General features: G+C 36.9%; 1 protein-coding gene across 7 annotated transcripts in view; it reads left to right on the forward strand.

Annotated features, from left to right (window-relative positions):
* Nucleotides 1–19,393, forward strand: part of GPHN (gephyrin) — a 719,765-nt gene that overhangs the window by 637,884 nt on the left and 62,488 nt on the right. For all 7 annotated transcript variants that reach the window (XM_025392025.1, XM_025392028.1, XM_025392024.1 and 4 more), the window contains 4 exons: nucleotides 852–907; nucleotides 10,402–10,521; nucleotides 12,087–12,145; nucleotides 13,235–13,388. In XM_025392025.1, coding sequence (XP_025247810.1) covers nucleotides 852–907; nucleotides 10,402–10,521; nucleotides 12,087–12,145; nucleotides 13,235–13,388 — 389 coding nt within the window. The remainder of the gene's footprint in view (nucleotides 1–851; nucleotides 908–10,401; nucleotides 10,522–12,086; nucleotides 12,146–13,234; nucleotides 13,389–19,393) is intronic.

Consider the following 19,393-nt stretch of genomic DNA (forward strand, 5'->3'; position numbering starts at 1 on the left):
GCCAAGAATGTTTCTTCATCTAGCCATTGTTATACTGTATATATTTTTTAATAAACTTTTTTCATCCCAATTCTGGAATTTTTTTTTCAATTTAAAAATAAATAGCCAATGGAAAATGTGATACAGTACTGCCTATGTATTCTAACTCATAAATAGAATTTTGATACATTATTTAAAAATACTGTGCTACAGTTATGAGACTGGATTTTAGTCCTAGCTCTACCATTAACCAGAAGTTGTTCAGAGTACTTTACCTTTTCTTTCTACCTGAATTCTTTCATTCTATAATTCATTTCCTTCAGCCGTCAAATGAAGAAAGGAATGTTCTTCCTATTTCACATCAGGAAGCCCAGACTGGGAGATAAATAAGAAAACAGTACGAAGTAGTTAAATTGTTATTGAAAAATGGAGACATATGGATATATATACAAATATATATACACACACATATATATGTGTGTATACATATATCCATGAGTGTATACACACACATGACACACACGTACACATGGATAAGGTAGTATTAGGAAGATCAGCTAGAATAACATTAGAAGAGCACAAGTGTGGAAATTACAAGGTGACAGGAAGACCATCTCCAGTGACACCATGGCACAATTAGTCACCAGTGGTACAATTAGGACCACTTCTACCAGTGCATGTGAGTTGCAGATACCAAACATTAAACCAGTAGTAACAAAGTCATTGTCAAGTCTAGGAGATCAGAAAAATATTCCACTTCTCTAAGTCTTATCAAATAATTTGAGTCAAATTTTAGAATTCCAATTTTAGGTTCTTGTTCCATGCTATAGGTCCATACTGATGTTTGTTCTTGGCTCTGTTCCATCTCACAGCTGCTGATGGCCCAGGAGATCGTTTCATCATTGGGGAATCCCAAGCTGGTGAACAGGTGAGATTGGTAGGCCTGAAAGGCACTGAAGATTTCAGCTTCATGGACTTTGGGTATCTAATTCTAAATTTCTCCTATGAGTGTAGTGGAAATTAGAGAGATTAGTCAGAAAGTTATCAAAGGGATGAAAGTATAGTTCCCAGGAGAGCCAAAAGAATTATTTCTTAATTGAAAAATCTACATCTATTAATATATGGCATAGTATTATTAGTATGTCTCACAGACATGCATTACAAGCATTTTCCAGACCTGTGACTGGGTGATTCTTTTTTTCCTGGGGAAAAAAAAAAAGTTCTGAATAGAACAATTTCTAGGTAGTCTTCTCAGACTTCTCCCCAACTTGTGTTACAAATAGGGAAACTTAGAAGAAGTAGATTATTTAAACTCTTTAGCTAATTATTTAATTTTTCTCACTTGGGATCTAGCCAGGGACCAGGTATACATATATTTATATTAAGAAATGAAGCAATAATGGGCCATAATGGAAATACAAGTCCATTTGATGCTTTGAGCCCGGTAATTGGCCACTTAATTGAAAAATCAGTTAAAGTGGGAAATTATTTTATACATTTAAAATAAATATAAATTTAAGTTAAACAAATATTTATTAGTCAATAACTTGATGAAGAGCCAAGGTCTTCATTTTAAATAAGTATGCTGTTTTAATTGCTATCAGGTTTTTCTTACGTAAACCACACAAAAGGCAATGTCTCTGATTTCCATTTTGATTTATTTAAAGTGGAAAAAACTGAGCAATACTTGCAATACATAGAAGAGCAGAATCCTTTTAGGGTTTTATTATATTTTACATTCTTTTAGTTTCCTCACTCACACCTAATTTTACAGCATTTCTTTTTAGCAGCATTTTTAATGGAGGTTTCCAAAAGGTTTTACTTAATTTTTATAGAAAAAAAATAACTCTTTCACACTCATATATCATTGGTTTATGTAATATTTCCTTCCTTCCTTCCCTCCTTCCCTCCTTCCCTCCTTCCCTCCTTCCCTCCTTCCCTCCTTCCCTCCTTCCCTCCTTCCCTCCTTCCCTCCTTCCCTCCTTCCTTCCTTCCTTCCTTCCTTCCTTCCTTCCTTCCTTCCTTCCTTCCTTCCTTCCTTTTTAAGGCATAGTCTTGCTCTGTTGCCCAGGCTGGAGTGCAGTGGCACAATCTTGGCTCACTGCAAGCTCCGCCTCCTGGGTTCACGCCATTCTCCCACCTCAGCCTCCCAAGTAGCTGGGACTACAGGTGCCCACCACCACACAGGGCTAATTTTTTGTTTTTGTGTTTTTAGTAGAGTTGGGGTTTCACCATGTTAGCCAGGATGGTCTTGATTTCCTGACCTTGTGATCCACCCACCTCGGCCTCCCAAAGTGCTGGGATTACAGGCGTGAGCCACCGCACCCGGCCATATTTATTTAAACAACATATTTCAGTTAAAACTATTGCCACACACTGGCACAAACAAGTTTGGGAACAAACTCAATTGATTCTTAGAGTGGCAGCTTACAGGTATACAAGAGAAGAGTGTGACAGCTTCAAACTTGAAGTGTGCTGGGGCCATTGTTTTGTTTAAGAGGAAATAGCATCTGTCAATCCGGTGAGTTACAAAGGTTGATCGACAGAGCTCCTACCTTATTGAATGGAACTAGAAGAAAACCAAAGAACTTTTTTCCTTTCCCTTCTGCTCCCCTTTAAAGTTTCCTCTTCCTGAGATGGAATACTCAACTGCTACTACCATGCAATATATAAAAATAAAAGTGTCAGCGAGCGTGGTGGCTCACGCCTGTAATCCCAGCACTTTGGGAGGCCAGGGCGGGCAGATTACCTGAGTTTGCGAGTTTAAGACCAGCCTGACCAACATGGAGAAAGCCTGTCTCTACTGAAAATACAAAATGAGCCAGGCATGGTGACACACAGCTGTAATCCCGGCTGCTCTGGAGGCTGAGGCAGGAGAATCGCTTGAACCTGGGAGGCAGAGGTTGCGGTGAGCCAAAATCTCGCCACTGCACTCCAGCCTGGGCAACAAGAGCGAAACTCCGTCTCAAAAAAATAAAAATAAAAATAAATAAAAGTGACAAGAAATAAATAAATAATAATTTTTGAAATGAAGGCAGCAGTTTGGCAAACACTATGTTCCATGCCTTTCTTCTTTGGCTTAGCATGGATTAACAGTAGAAATGAGTTGAGAGATATAGGAGAAGGATAGTACCAATGGTGTTAACCCTAGCTTCCTCAGTTTAGCATCCAAAAATTGAGGAGATTCACATACAGCTCTCTGAAGCTAAGTTGGCACTATAGTGATATATATTCTTGTCCATGCTGCACCAAGCTGGATTTCATTACCATGACCATTTTTCTGACAAAAAGAACAGCTAGGTTTGATTCTTTTTTATAAATGACTTGTCTTATTTTGTTTGTTTGTTTGTTTGGGTTTTTTTGGGGGGAGGGAGAGGTTGTTCTTGCTTTTTGGTTTCTGGGTTTTTTCTTGAGACAGAGTCTTGCTTTGTTGCCCAGCATGATCTCAGCTCACTGCAACCTTCACCCCAGTATGGACTCTGTGGGGGGGCTCCAACCTCACTGGGTTCTCTCTTCTGATCCATTGGTCAGTGTGTCTGTTTTGCTGTCTAAACCATGTATTTCAGTTACTATAGCTTTGTAGTATATTTTGATTTCTGACAGTGTGAAGCCTCCAGTTTTCTTGTTTTTATTCAGGATAGCTTTGGCTATTTGGGGTCTCTTGTGGTTTCATACAAATTGTAGGATTTTTTATTTCTGTGAAGAATGTCACTTGGTATTTATATAGGAATTGCAATGAATCTGTAGATTGCTTTTTTGGTAGTATGGTCATTTTCACAATATTAATTCTTCCAACCCAATGACATGGGATGCTGTTTCTTTCTCTCTTTTTTTGTGGCTTCTTCAATGTTTTTCATCAGTATTTTATAGTTTTCCTTATAGAGATTTTTTACCTCCTTGGCTAAATCTATTCCTAAATTTTTTTGTAGTTTTATACATGGGATTGCTCTCTCATTTTCTTTCTCTGCTAGTTTGTTCTTGGTGTATAGAAATGCTACTCATTTTTGTATGTTGATTTTGTATCCTGCAGCTGTACTGTATTTATCAGTTTTAAGAGTTTTTGGTGGAGCTTTTAGGATTTTCTATATATAAGATCATGTTATCTGCAAACAGGTACAGTCTGACTTCCTCTTTTCCCCTTTGGATACCCTTTATTTCTTTCTCTTGCCTAAATGTTCTGGCTGGGACTTCCAGTACTGTGTTGAATAAAAGTGTTGAAAGTGGGCATCCTTGTCTTGGTCTAGATCTCAGAGGAAAAGCTTTCAAATCTTCCCCATTCAGTATGATGTTGGCTGTGGGTTTGTCATCTAGGGCCTTCACTGTGTACACTCATTCTTTCTATACCTAAGATGTTGAGAGTTTTAATCATGAAAGATTGTTGAATTTTATCAAATGTTTTCCTAAGTCTGTTGAGATGATCATATAGTTTTTGTCCTTCATTCTGTTGGTGTGACGTATCACGTTTATTGACTGGCATATGTTGAGCCACCCCTGCATCCCCAGGGTAAATCCCACTTGATCATGGTGAATGATCTTTTTAATGTGCTGCTGGATTCAGTTGCAAGTGTTTCATTAAGCATTTTTGCATCAAGGATATTGGCCTATAGTTTTCCTTTTTTGTGTTGTGTCCTTTTCTGGTTTGAGTATCAGAATAATGCTGACCTCATAGATTGAGTTTGGAAGAATTTCTTCCTCTTCAGTTTTCCAGAAGAATTTGAGAAGAATTAGTATGAGTTCTTCTTTAAATGTTTGGTAGGATTAAGCAGTGAAGTCATCAGATCTTGGGCTTTTCTTCAATGGGAGACTTTATTACAGATTCAATCTCATTACTCATGATTGATCTGTTCAGGTTTTCTATTTCTTCTTGGCTCAAGCTTGGTAGATTGTATGTATTGAGGAATTTACCCATTTCTACTAGGTTTTCTAATTTTTTGGCATGTAGTTCTTCCTAGTAGTCTCTAATGACCCTTTGTATTTCTGTAGTATCAGTTGTAATGCCTCCTTTTTCATTTCTGATTTTGTTTATTTGGGTCTTTTTTTAGTAGTCTAGCTAATGCTTTGTCAATTTTGTTTATATTTTCATAAAGTCAACTTTAATTTCATTCATCTCTTATGGTTTTTTAGTCTCAATTTCATTTGTTTCTCTGATCTTTATTATTTCATTCCTTCTTCTGATTTTGGATCTGGTTTGTTCTAGCTTTTCTAATTCCTTGAGATGTATCACTATGTTGTTTCATTGAAATCTTTCTACCATGTTGATATAGGTGTTTATTGCTATAAACTTCCCTCTTAATGTTGTTTTTGCTGTATCCCATAGGTTTTTGTCTGCTGTGTTTCTATTTTTGTTTGTTTTGGGAAATCTATGTATCTCTTAATATATTTATTGATCCATTGGTTGCTCAGGAGCATGTTGTGTAATTTCTACATGTTTGTACAATTTTGAATGTTCCTCTTGTATTGATTTATACTTTTAGTCCATTGTGGTTGGAAAAAAATTTGATATAATTTTAGTTCTTTTAAATTTATTGAGACTTGTTTGTAGCCTAATATGGTCTATCTGGAGAATGTTCCATGTGCTAATGAAAAAAAAAATGTGTATTATACAGCTCTTGGATGAAATGTACTGTAAATATCTGTTATGTCTATTTGGTCTAAAATGCAGTTTAAATCCAGCGTTTCTATGTTGATTTTCTATCTGTATGACTTGTCCAATGCTGCGAGTAGGGTGTCAAACTCCCCAAATATTATTGTATTGGAATCTGTCTCTCCTTTTAGATAAATAATACCTGCTTTATAGTGGGTGATCCCATGTTCAATGCATATATGTTTACGATTGTTGTATCCTTATGGTAAATTGATCCCTTTATAATTATAGAATGACTTCTCTTGTATTTCTTTTTACAGTTTCTGACTTAAAGTCTGTTTTATCTGGTATAAATGTAACTACTCTTACCTGATTTTGGTTTCCATTTGCATCAAATATCTTGATTGATTTCTTCACTTTCAGTCTATATGTATCCGTATAGGTGAAGTGAGTCTCATGTAGGCAGCAAATAGTTTTTTGGTTTTTTTTTTTATCCATTCAGCTTGTCTGTATCTTTCAACTAGGGAATTTAATCTATTTACATTTAAGGTTCTTACTGATAGATGAGGACTCCTGTCATTTTATTGTTTTCTGGGTTTGCTTACCCCTCGCTGCTTCTTTCTCTTATTGTTTATCATTGCAGTTGGGTTGTTTTCTATATTGATGCTCTTTTATTCTTTTCTCTTTCTCCTTTGTTAATCTGCTGTACCAGTGAGTTTTATGCTTGTGTGTGTTTTTATGATAGTGATTATTGTCTTTTTGCTTCCAGATATATGACTCCCTTGAGAATTTATTGTAAGACCAGTGTAGTAGTAATGAATTCTCTCCATTTTTGCTTGTCTGGGAAAGACTTTATTTCTCCCTCATTTCCAAAGGATAACTTTGCTGCATATAGTATTCAGAGTTAGAAATTTTTTTATTTCATCACTTTGAAGATATTACCTCCTTTCTTCCTGGCCTGTAAGTTTTCTGCAGAGAAATCTACTGTTAGTCTAATGTGGATTTCATTATATATTACTTGATTTGGAGACCTTTGGACTTCCTGGACCTGGATATCCATACCTTTCCCCAGACTTGGGAAGTTTTCAGTGATTATTTTATTAAATAAGTTTCTTATACCTTTTCCTTTCTTTTTTTCTGAAACTCCAATAATATGAATATTTGTTCTTGTATGGCATTCCATAAGTCTTACAAGCTTTCTTTACTCTTTTTCATTCTTCTCTTTCTCTCTCTCTCTCTCTCTCTCTCGCTGGGTATTTCAAATGACCTGTCTTCAAGTTCAAAGATTCTTTCTTCTGCTTTATTAAAACTGCTATGGAAGCACTCTATTGTAATTTTTTATTTCATTATTTGAATTATTCAGCTGCAGGATTTCTGTTTGGTTCTTTTTTATGATTTCTGTATCTTCGTTGAATTTCTTGTTCTTATGAATTGTTTTGCTGATTTTGTTGAATTATAACTAGGTGTTTTTTTTGTATCTAATTGAGTTTCCTTAAGATCATTATTTTACAATTTCTTCTCCAGGAGTTCACTGATTTCCTTTTCATTGGAGTCTGTTACTAGAGATGTATTCCTTTAGTGGTGTCATATTTCCTTGCTTTTTTGTGTTTCTTGTGCCCCCATGTTGATCTGTGTGCCTGGTGGAACTATTGCTTCTTTCAGACTTTCTAGGGTGGTTTTGTAGAGAAGCCTGTAGTTGGCCTTTAGTGTGTTGGTTGCAGAGGGCATGGTGACTTTCTGGACAGGTGCAATGGTGTAGTCTCCATGCAGCTTTTTCAGTTGCATTCAATGTCAGCAATAACTGTGAGTACTTCAGTGGCCTAATCCATAGAAGTTTGTGTCAGTGGTAGTAGTGTCATAGGCTGTTAATATCCTTGGTGTGAAGGGTTTTTGGAGTCCTCCTCTTCTTGTTTTCCACACAATAGGGAGAATCAGCTGAAGGGATCCCTCTTGGCGTTAGGTCTGACATGCCCTCCAAGCAGCTACAGTGGCACTAGGCTCAAAAATGGTGCTTGGAGTGACTGTGGAGCCAGGATCCAAAGCTCAGGGTCTTGTGAATCCATTGTGGCACCTGGTTCTTGGGGTTCAGGTTCATTCTCTGTGGCAGAGTTGGGTGTAGGTTACCCAAAGAACCAAGATTTATGACTCTGAGGCACCCCCTATCAGCTTGGACCCAGGTGCCCTGGTTGTACCTGTGATTTTATACCTAATGGGTAGGGTGTAGTACTGACCAAACTCCAAAGAGAAAGGTTTTGGCCAGGGGAGCAGGGTATGGCCGCAGCTCAGGAACCAGAGCCAGTAGGGCTCAGCAGCAGCTCTGGTCACAGTGGATAAGGTACTGTGTAGTAGTGACTCTAGACCCCTGGATGGCGGGGCTACACAGATCCTTGCCTCAGACTCTGAGGCCAGGTGCAGCAGCAGCAGACACCTTAGAATGGCAGAGCACAGCTGTGGTTCGATCACCAGGGGGACAAGGATCAACACAGGAATGACTCAACTCCCCAGAGAGAGAGGTATCTCAGCAGCTCAGACTCTAAGGGGCTATTGTCTAGCTCCAGAGAAGCAGGGTACTAGAGTTATTTGACCTGTACGTCAGAGTATCTTGGCTCAATCAGCACTGTTTCCCTAGAATATGAGCGACTACATCAGCTCAGCCTGGGATGCATAGGTGCTCAGCTTGGCAAAGTGTGTGCCACACACTTTCTAAGCCTTGCCGTAACAGAGCAATATGTCTGGAAAAAGGATGATTAAAGATTAGAAACTATCTCCAATGTCTGGATGGAGTTAAGGGAAACCAACAAAGGAATCTGCAGCACCCAGGAGCTAGCAACCATGAGATTTCCTTACCACCTCTTAGTCTGAAGGAGCAAAGAAAGATGACCGTACCTGAACCTGGGAAGATTCATAGCTATGGGCGAGGACTGCCCAACAGCAGCTGTTGCCCTCAGTAGTAGAGATGCCCTAACTATCACCAAACTGCAGCCCAGGAGGAAAAGAGCAAGGGGAATGAAAACTCTACTTCTCTGTCTCCCTTCTACCCTCTAATATCTTACTGACCCCTCCCTTTGGCTGAGTCTCACCAGACGCCAAAGTGATGGGAACCTGTTTAAAATAGTCCATAGAGGTCAGCTTCTGGACTGCAGCACAGAGTAGAGAATGATGATGTGATCTGGAGAGGCAAACAGAAAATGAAACAAATCTTTGTCTTTGTAAGGCTTATATTCTAGAATATATAATGTACTTAACATTGTACCTAGCATAGATTGTGGGTTCAATAAATATTAGTTATTGGTAGTATTGCTTGCAGTAATAATATTATGGAGAGAAGATTTTTAAGACTTTTCTAATAAATTTCCTATTTTACTTTGATTATACTTTCAGTAGTAGGGTATTTTTTTTTCTTAACCATTCCCTAAGGGGTGTGTGTGTATATGTGTGGTTTATTTTACTTTATCTTATTTTGGTTGTTAAAATAACAATGACAAAACATACACACACATAACATTAAATATACCATCTTGACGGTTTTTAAGCTTATAGTTTTGTAGTGGTAAATATATTCACAATGTAGGGACTTAAGATTTTAAATAGAGTCATGAGTCACTTAACGAAGATATATTCTGAGAAATATGTTGTTGGGCAATTTTCTTGTTGTCCAACTATCATAGAGTGTACTTACACAAACCTGGATGGTTTAGCCCACTACACACCTAGTCTACGTGGTATAACCTATTGCTCCTAGGCTACATACCTGCACAGCGTATTACTGTACTGAATACTGTATGCAATTATAATGGTAAGTATTTGTTTATCAAAACAAAAAGTACAGTAAAAAATATGGTAATCTTATGGGACCACCATCATATATGCAGTCCAACATTGAGCAAACTATCCTTATGCAGCACATGACTATACTTATGAGGCAGACATCTTTAGAAAGTAATCTTTTGGCAGGGGGCAATTAATATTGTCTCAGGATTTTTTCTTAAGGGGAATTTGAAGCATTCCTTTTCCAAACTTCAGTCTAAATCATTGCGCCTGACAAGTGACTTTCAGATCACTTGTCTATCCGATCAAATCTATCAGATGAATCTTACAGAAAAATGCTTTTCCCCATGTTGTAAGAAGTTAGCAGGGAAGGTTCTATCTCTTATACCATCAATATGAGAGCATAGACAATGAAAATCTTGTTTTTCATTTTCAAAAGTAATGTTTAACCTAGGTCATTACAGACACTGGAATCGTTTTTAAAGATTTGGTTATATTTGCTCAACTTCTATTATTAATTGATAGGTGAGAATATGTTTTAGAATATTTTTATGTTTTAGAATATTTTCAAAGGCAGTACTTAAAATATTTCTGGCTTGCCTTTATTTAACCAAAAAGTTTAGTTAATAAAGTACTGCATTTCTCAAACATCAGAACTTCAGTAATTTACGAAGGTGATTTTTTTGTAATTGTTATTCATAATGTATGTCCTAGCAATTTTTTCACTTACAGACTCTCAAATCACTTTGCATATATTAGGAAAATGTACATTATTTGAAAGGCAAAAGTGGCAAATGTAAATGGCAGTTCTTCAAAAGTAAAGCAGAGCACCAAGAAAGACACCTAATAGTTATTACCTTAAAGTACATATAAAATCAGCTTAAATGAACCTAAAGCCTCTTCAGTGTGAGTGCACCTGTTTGTGGGTAACTTTTATTACGTGGCCCAAAATGAATAAGACTGTAAGACTTTCTTTTATTTTTTTAGTATTAAAAAAATTAACATCCTCTGCAGACTTTTCCTTTGCAGCAGCAAAGTACATCAACTGTCTTTTTCATGTTTATTTCCAGCCAACTCAGACAGTAATGCCAGGACAAGTCATGCGGGTTACAACAGGTGCTCCAATACCCTGCGGTGCTGATGCAGTAGTACAAGTGGAAGATACTGAACTTATCAGGGAATCAGATGATGTACGTCATCACCAACTCTTACTGCGCTGTTGTCCCTATGGCAGTATTATGTCACAACCATTTTCTGCAATGTTTGTGAGATTAACCCAGTTTTTTGGGTTGTTTTGTTTTGTTTTTGCTTATGGTGGTATCTTATATTGTCATATATGAGTCTCCAGTAAATAAGAAATTTCCTTAAGCTTGAAAATCTATTGTTACAGGAAGGGTTTCTGTGATCATTTCTGTTATAGCAGAATTTGAACCATATTTGACCCAAGCAGTTTCACATGCAAACAAGGAAAGAAAGTACCTCAAGAAAGAAAAACAGAGATATTAATGGTTGAGATACCTTCCAGAGCAGAGATATTAATGGTTGACATACCTTCCAGCTGAAAATTTTGCCACTGAGACTAGCTTCTGATAAAATGTCAAGGAGTTCATGAAATCAGAATTCACTAGAGAAGCATTTAACAAAGAGCACTTGGGCAAGTTATTGAATATTACACTAAGCCAAGCACTTGAACCAAATGACCCTTTCACCTCTGGTTTTCTGTAAGTCCGGAAAAAGTTGTGCCACCAAATGACAGCCTGCAAATATTAAGTGTATGTCAGTTCTCCCTCCATTACCTCAAGTAAAAGATGCTGGAATCTAAGCAAGCCTTTATCTCACTGAAAATAGTGGCAGGTTATTGAAACCAGAGTATAATCCAGTAATAAAAGTAGAATAGATTCAACTGAGGTTTTAATAATCAGCTATGTTTCTTGTTTTGTGAAGAAAGTAAAGATATATTGTAAAGCTGAGGTTGAAAATAAACATATATTCTCCCAAGCTGAGTAGATAGTAAAATTGGCCATGCCAAGAAACAGACACTTTCCTTGATCTGGAGATTTTCTTTCTAATCACCTTTCCATATGTAAGGTTTATAAAATTCAACTCTTGGCAAACAGGTCACATTGCCTGCTGTTAAAACTGCCTAAGCAGATTTATTGGCATCAGGGAAGCCAGCAGAGCACTGAATTCCAGAACACATGCATCCACAGACTCTGCCAGATGACAAGACACGGTTCCAATGTCACAATATTATTCACAGCCCATAAATGTAAAATTGATTATTGCAATTAATGTACAGAAATCTACTACCAGGCAAACTATAAGTCCTTTACTGAAATTTCTGTAAGTATTTGGTAACCTTGGCATGGTATTGATCCCATGATTCATGGGAAAAGAAGAAAGCTATTGCCTCCATGCACATTCACTTTATTAGGGTAGCTATATATATATATATATATGTGTGTGTGTGTGTGTGTGTGTGTGTGTGTATACATATAAATTTATAATGTATTATAAACAAGATTTAATATTTGAATTGGTACATTTTAATTTTTTTATTTATTGCCACCAAACCTTCTAATTTTTCAGGAACCTGTGTTAGAAATTCAGTGTTTTCAAAGGGTGTAGCAAATAATTGTCTTTTTCTCTATATTTGTATATATCCTGGGCCTATCTGATGGTAAAAGTATCAGAGTAGCTAAATTCTACTGCTCAGAAATTCTGTTTGAAATTACATGACCTGCTCTTATTATAGGGCACTGAAGAACTTGAAGTGCGAATTTTGGTGCAAGCTCGGCCAGGCCAAGATATCAGGTAACTTCAAAACACATAGAATATATAACCTACTTTTGTTTCTATATGATCATTTACTCAGGCTACTATAAATCTGCAGCCATGTCAATTAGCCATTAATTTTCAGGGCTTTAACAAAAAGCAAAATGAATGTTATGAATTCTGTATCACATATCTGCCCTGCCTACTTTTTAACGAAGATAGTAAAGGCAAGTTAGTCAAAAGCAAGATGAGAAAGAGGTAAAATCATGAGCCTACATATTCTACAGTTAATTCTACTCCTAGATAATCCAGAATTACCCAATCCCATTCCTAAATAATCTGGAATTTGGTATTAACTCAGATAATACCAGAATTGGGTATTTACACAGTTAACTGATAGCATATGCTCTAGTGACTACCAATAATAATGGAATAATCTGCTCCTCCTTATATGCAAAGATGAAGCTATTTGCTATAATAAATAGTGCATATACCTTAAATTATTTTTCTTACAATGGAATATATTTACCCTGATTCCATTAATACTAATTTGCTGAACATCCCTTTGTAACGAAGCTACACTTCTCCCATCCCTATGGCAGCACACCAAGGTGAATGTACCTCGGTAGCCACAGATCAGGACCAACCTAAGTGGTCCAAATGGAAATTATCTCTATAACTGTAACCTCATTAGCATTAATCTCCTTGCCACAAAGCTAGCCAGCTGTGGACCTCTTATTAATGCCACTAGATATTTTCATACGAATTCTTGCCTTATCAAAGAAAGTTTACAATTGGTATTTTTACTATAATGTAACACAAAACAATTTGTAAAGTAATTTTCTTCACACGTACTCAGGAAAAAAAAATTTTCAAATATGAAGTAACATTTTTCTTTAGCAGTAATATATTCAAATCCTATTTCTGTTTTCTGTTGTGTGATTTAACTTTTAAAATTAAAAAAGCATAGGATTTTTAGAATCCCTTCATTTCATTATTTTCCTACTACTTTATTTCTTAACTTTTTTATCCTCTTGAATGTCCTTTTTTTTGACACGAAAGTTTCCCTCTGAGTTGAGAAAACGTTGTTCTTAATCACACTGCTTATGATTCTGCTTTGACTTTCAGACCCATCGGCCATGACATTAAAAGAGGGGAATGTGTTTTGGCCAAAGGAACCCACATGGGCCCCTCAGAGATTGGTCTTCTGGCAACTGTAGGTGTCACAGAGGTTGAAGTTAATAAGTTTCCAGTGGTTGCAGTCATGTCAACAGGGAATGAGGTATTAAAAGTAAAAATGGAGGGAGTGGGGAGCGGGCCTGTAAGATAAAGGTATTTCTGACATCTGTTCTGTGTTGTAAATAGAATGTTGTAGATTATAGATCATACCAGTGGGTCCACATTCTTACAACAGGGAAACAATAAATTGGCCTAAGGATAGTTTCAAGTTCAGAATATGAGAACAAGGAAGAACTAGTAAAAATTATGTATTATGAAATGTTCTCTTCTATTAGAATGAAATATAACCAATGGCATTTCCACAAAGTCAGTACACATAAGCAAAGAATTTTAGCTGCTAGCTATAGATATTGAACTATGCAAACTCAGTACTTTTTCTGTTTAGACAATGAATTGTGCCCAGCCTGCTGCTGAAATGATGGGCCACTTCTGTGTGGGAAGTATCAATGAATCAGGACATCATGGCTAGTACTTCTTACGAAAAGTTCCATTTGACCTTTAATCACCAAGAGGGATTTGATAATCAGGGTTTTTTTTTTCTCTCTCCCTAAAGATAGCATCTCTAGTGGCATGATATTTAGAATGGGTCAAAACATCATTTCATTCCTGATTTAGAAAAGAGAATTTAGTTCATCTCTTTCTGAGAACTATTAAAAAACTTCCCATTGCCTGTTTTGCTTAGGTTGTGCAAAACTTCAGTCAGAAACTCTAAGGTCAAATAGAGAATACTAAAATGTGAATCTGCTGGAAATTCAAAACCTTTTAAAAGAATCAGAAACTATTGAGATTTTTAAAAGTATTAATAATTCCTTTGACGTTACTATTAAAGAAAAGATTAACGGGATTTTTTTTTAATCCCTTTGTTCTGAAAATAAACTCATCATTATTTTTAATTTCTTGAAGTCTTAGAAATGAAAATTTTCAAAGGTCTTTTTATGACCTTATAGTCCTTTTGGTTAAAGCAAAAGAATAGACTCTTTTATTTTGCGAATGGATAGCTAAATCAACATTCCAGATGTGCTTACTTCCCAGTATATATGCACTAGTCATTTCCAAAAACTATTGATTGACAGAAAACAAACATTCTTTTCAATTTGATCTACACAGTAATGATTTTAATATCCTTAGGACCAAATAACACTATATATAGCATCAGAAATAAATTTTTATTAAACTGGTTGACTCAATGAACTATTCTTTTTTATGATTTACTTAACATGCTTTGTGCATCAAGTAAGTTCACCGAGTTTGAGAAAGCTAAACAGCAGCACACTCAGGGACCAGGCATGGTGGCTTATACCTGTAATCCCAGCATTTAGGGAGGCTGAAGCAGGGGGATCAATTGAGGCTAAGAGTTCAAAACCAGCCTGGGCAACATAGTGGGACCCTGCCTCTACTAAAAAATTAAAAATAGCTATGCTTGGTAGCACATGCCTATAGTCCTAGCTACTGGGGAGGCTGAGGTGAGAGGATCACTTGAGCCCAGGAATTCAAGGCTGCAGTGAGCTACGATGGCACCACTGCACTTTAGCCTAGGTGACAGAGTGAGACCCTATCACAAAATAAAGTAAAATAAGAATTAACACACTCATAAATAACTATTTAGTTAATAGGAAACTCTGTTTAAGCGATACTGCTTATATTTCTCTCTCATGCTTTTGTAGGTCTGGACTCAGCCTCTCAATTATTCACAGAGTATATTGTTAGTGTTTTGTTTAAGCTACCTTTTACACTCAGTTAAAACTAATTACTGGAAGTAGGCTAAGATAATGGGATGAAAATAGAGATGGTATTATATCATGAAATCTAGGGAAGAATTTGTAGTCTTAGTTCCCTGCCCCCATAGAGCGTATTATTCTTGAAGAAGCTTTGACTAATTCTACATGACTCATTCCCCTACTTTAACAGGGCTGCTATACCAAACTATACCACAGTTTTCCAAGAGAATAATGCTTCTAAATTATATAATCTTGGGTTCCATATGGCTCAACATTCCTCCCTTTCTCTTATTCAAGTTAGTTTTTATTATGACTCTGTGATCATATAATTTAGTTTTGTTCAGCAGATAATTGGGTACCTCTGTGCCAGGCACTTTACTGGAAATTGGTGATAAAAGAGATAAAGCATATTATCTCTCCTGAAGGCTTGAAATTCTCAGATACCCAGAGAACAATAGCAAAAAAATATTATCTATTTTCAGAAAGGGCAAAAGAAATTGCACTTAATGTGGCAAGGCCATAATTTACCCAGTCACAGTACAAACTTCCTTAAGTATTGGTTTTAGTTTCCAAAACCAATAGCTGGGCATGGTTGCTCACGCCTGTAATCCCAGCACTTTGGGAGGCTGAGGCAGGAGGATCGCTTGAGGGCAGGAGTTTGAGACCAGACTGACCAACATGGCAAAACCCTGTCTGTACTAAAAATACAAAAAAATTAGCTGGGTGTGATGGCACATGCCTGTAGTGACAACTGCTTGGGAGGCTGAGGCAGGAGAATTGCTTGATCCCAGGAGGCGGAGGTTGCAGTGAGCTGAGATCGCACCACTGCACTCTAGTCTAGGCAACAGAGAGAGACTCCATCTCAAAAACAAACAAACAAAAAGATATATATGGTTTCACATATGTCCACTTCTTGAATTTCATGTGACATATTGGTAAGCAGGACAGTTGCCTTGGCAACCCAAAGAATGCCATACAAGATATCTATGTATACTCTTTAAAACCTACCTGGTATTTTGTTACTGTATGAGCTTGTTAAGGACCAGCAAATTATTTCAAAATTGGGGATATAGAGTTATCAACTATAGCTAACATGGAATAGCTGATTTCGATATTTGTTGATTTCAACAAACTGTGCATATTAAAATTTAGATATGCAACCTGTGGTGGCTCATGCCTGTAATCCCAGCAATTTGGGAGGCTGAGATGGGTAGATCACTTGAGGCTAGGAGTTTGAGACCAGCCTGAGCAACATGGCAAAACCCTAACTCTACAAAAAAATACAAAAATTAGCCAGGCATGATGCTATGCCCCTGTAGTCTCTGCTACTCAGGAGGCTGAGGCAAAGGTTACAGTGAGCAATGACCATTCCACTGCACTACACCTGGGAAACAGAGTGATACCTTGAAAAAAAAAAAAATTAAAAAAAAACAAAGAGAGAAAGAGAGAGGGAGAGGGAGAGAAGGAAGGAAGGAAGGAAGGGAGGGAGGGAGGGAGGGAAGAAGAAGGGAAGGAGGGGAGGGGAGGGAAAGGAAGGGAAGGGAGAGAAAAGAAAAGAAACAAGGAAAGGAAGGGAGGGGAGGGGAGGGCAGGGCAGAGCTGCTTAGGAGATGGGTGCACCAAAATCTCACTAATCACTGCTGAAGAAATTATTCATGTAACCAGATACCACCTGTTCCCCAAAAACCTATTGAATTAAAAATTTTAAAAAGACAGGAAAAGAAAACTCATTCAGAATCCAAAAAAGAAAGAAAGAAAGTCTTGCCATTTTGCCCAGGCTGGCCTTAAACTCCTAAGCTTAAGCGATCCTCCCACCTTAGCTTCCCAAGTAGCTGAGACTACAGGCTTATGCTACCATAGCCACTTCACAGGACAGTTTTTAAGCCAAAATTATTAAAGCAATCAAATCTGTCCATAGTCAGCTTAATGGAAATATTATAGTAATTATTTTCTAATACAATTTGTAAAACTCTGTATTTCTAAACCAAATTCTTAAAGACTCCTTAAATTATGTTTAAAAGCTCTAAATGTTTCTCTTCCCTTCTTATCTTGTAACCTAGTAAGCCAAGCAATTAGCTTAACTATCAGTTAAACCTTTTTTTCCCCAGAGTTTTGTTAAAAGCTATTTGGAACAGGAACATGCTTCATGAGAGCTCATTGACTTTTCTCCCTCTTTTTCTGTTAGACCTATTTATCTGAACTATCTGGGTGTGTCCATAATAACCAGAATTGCGTTTTGATCAATTAATAAATTAAGTTTTCTAGAAGACAGAGAAAGAAACTGAGATGATTACCACAAATATGTAGAGAATTACTGACCACTATAAATGTCTAATCATCTTCTCCTTGCAAAGAGTGGGAAAGCCTTAAAAGCAAGCAAACCCATTTCAATACGTGAGAAAGAAAGGAAGTCATTACAACCAGTTCGAATAGTGTCTTAGGCCCTTGATGATTCCATCAAGACTATAGCATTAATTAAGTCTCTAAAAATACTTTATAGTGAATAATCATACTCATATCAAAAGTACTTCAAAATGACCACTGCAATTCCAAGTTGTCTTTGATGAAATTATACTTTTTAGAAAGATAAATATGTGAAAGAGAAAACAGAAGCCAGAGTTATGCCTGGAGATAGTGCAAGTTTATTATTAAATGAACCCATGAATTCATTAGCTACTGGTCATTCAGAAGGGAAAAATAGCACTTAAATATTGTATCTAAAGTTCTCAACAGTAAAGGTTGAACCCCTGACAGCTAACCCTAAAACCCAACAAGCTAGAATGGGTAGAGAGGAAATCTTTCCCAAAGCCAGTTTCTCATAGACAAAACAAAACTAAGAAAAGTTCTCATAGGCACACAACAATGTGGCCAATTGACAGATAGGATGGCCAGTTTCAAATCTTTACTAAGAAAAAAATTAATATAAATCCAATCATAACCAAACAATTCTGGAAACCTTATACTTATAACAAAATATCAGCTATCTTTGGGAGTTCAACAAAAAAAAAGGATCAGACCTCAAAACAAGGGCTGGAGTTAATCTAAGCATCATAGACAAGGAATCCCCCCAACAAAAAGGCAGAAGAGACCTCACTGAAATACAGTATAACCAATAATATAACTGGTGGCAAGGGCTCCCGCCTAAGTCTTGGTAGGATTTTCATAATACCAAAATCCTAATAGAAAGACCACCTGAGAAACTTGTTGATCATACAAAATGGTTATATTAAAGTTTCTGAGGAAAAGAAAACATCACCTTGACAATGCTGGAGAGGGAAAAATAATTTTTCCTCAACCCTATGAGTTCTTACCTGGGACCTCTATAAAAGATAGATGGTTTTTTCTTAACAAGAAAAAAACAGAAGTTAGTTAACATGTATACCTCATGTATATATGGGAGATACCCAACGGAAAATTAGTAACTCCTAAAGTGTTGGCTGAGAAGTCTGGCTTAAATAGCATCTTCAGCAAAGAACGATACATTCTTAGAGAAGTGATGAGACAAAAGAAAAGGACCTTGAGTCTCTAGGGCCGGCAATCTGTGGGAAGGCAAATATATGGGAAACTAATGATAGATTAAAGGCTAGTTAATAAAGTTTCATCTATAAATTCCTCTGGCGCCATCTGCAGGCTGATAAGTGTCCAAAGATTTATCCCTCCTGCCGGGCGCGGTGGCTCACGCCTGTAATCCCAGCACTTTGGGAGGCCGAGGCAGGCAGATCACCCGAGGTCAGGAGTTCAAGACCAGCCTGGCCAACATGGCAAACCCCCATCTCTACTAAAAATGCAAAAATTAGCCAGGCATGGTAGTGTGTGCATGTAGTCCCAGATACACAGGAAGCTGTGGTAGGAGGATCGCTAGAACCCAGGGGGCGAAGGTTGCAATGAGCTGAGATTGCACCACTGCACTCCAGCCTTTGCAACAGAATAAGACTCCATCTCAAAAAAAAAAAGTGGGAAGATAGTGGCACCATTGATAATACCAAAAATGGGAAATTGAAGTTGGTGACTTGATACGGAGATGATGGGTTATGTTTTGTTTTACCTTGTATTTTTTTCTATTGAACCTATAATAAATTTCAGACATCATTCCCAAGATGACTGGAAGTATAAGAGAAAATAAGATTCAGTTTTAAAAGGAAAAATTGTGAGTTTATTCTAGTATATTTAGCCTTATACTCTGACATTTAATTCTGTATTGTTGTCTTTGAAATTATTTAAAATGCATTGTAAATCCCACACCCTCATGTAACTAGCTATTTTTTCATTTTGTCAGTTTTACAGACAAATAACTGGTTCTCCAGTGACCTCTAATTTTCCATTATTTCTG

The sequence above is a fragment of the Theropithecus gelada genome, chromosome 7b, assembly GCF_003255815.1.
Source record: "Theropithecus gelada isolate Dixy chromosome 7b, Tgel_1.0, whole genome shotgun sequence".
In the NCBI taxonomy this organism is placed as follows: domain Eukaryota; kingdom Metazoa; phylum Chordata; class Mammalia; order Primates; family Cercopithecidae; genus Theropithecus; species Theropithecus gelada.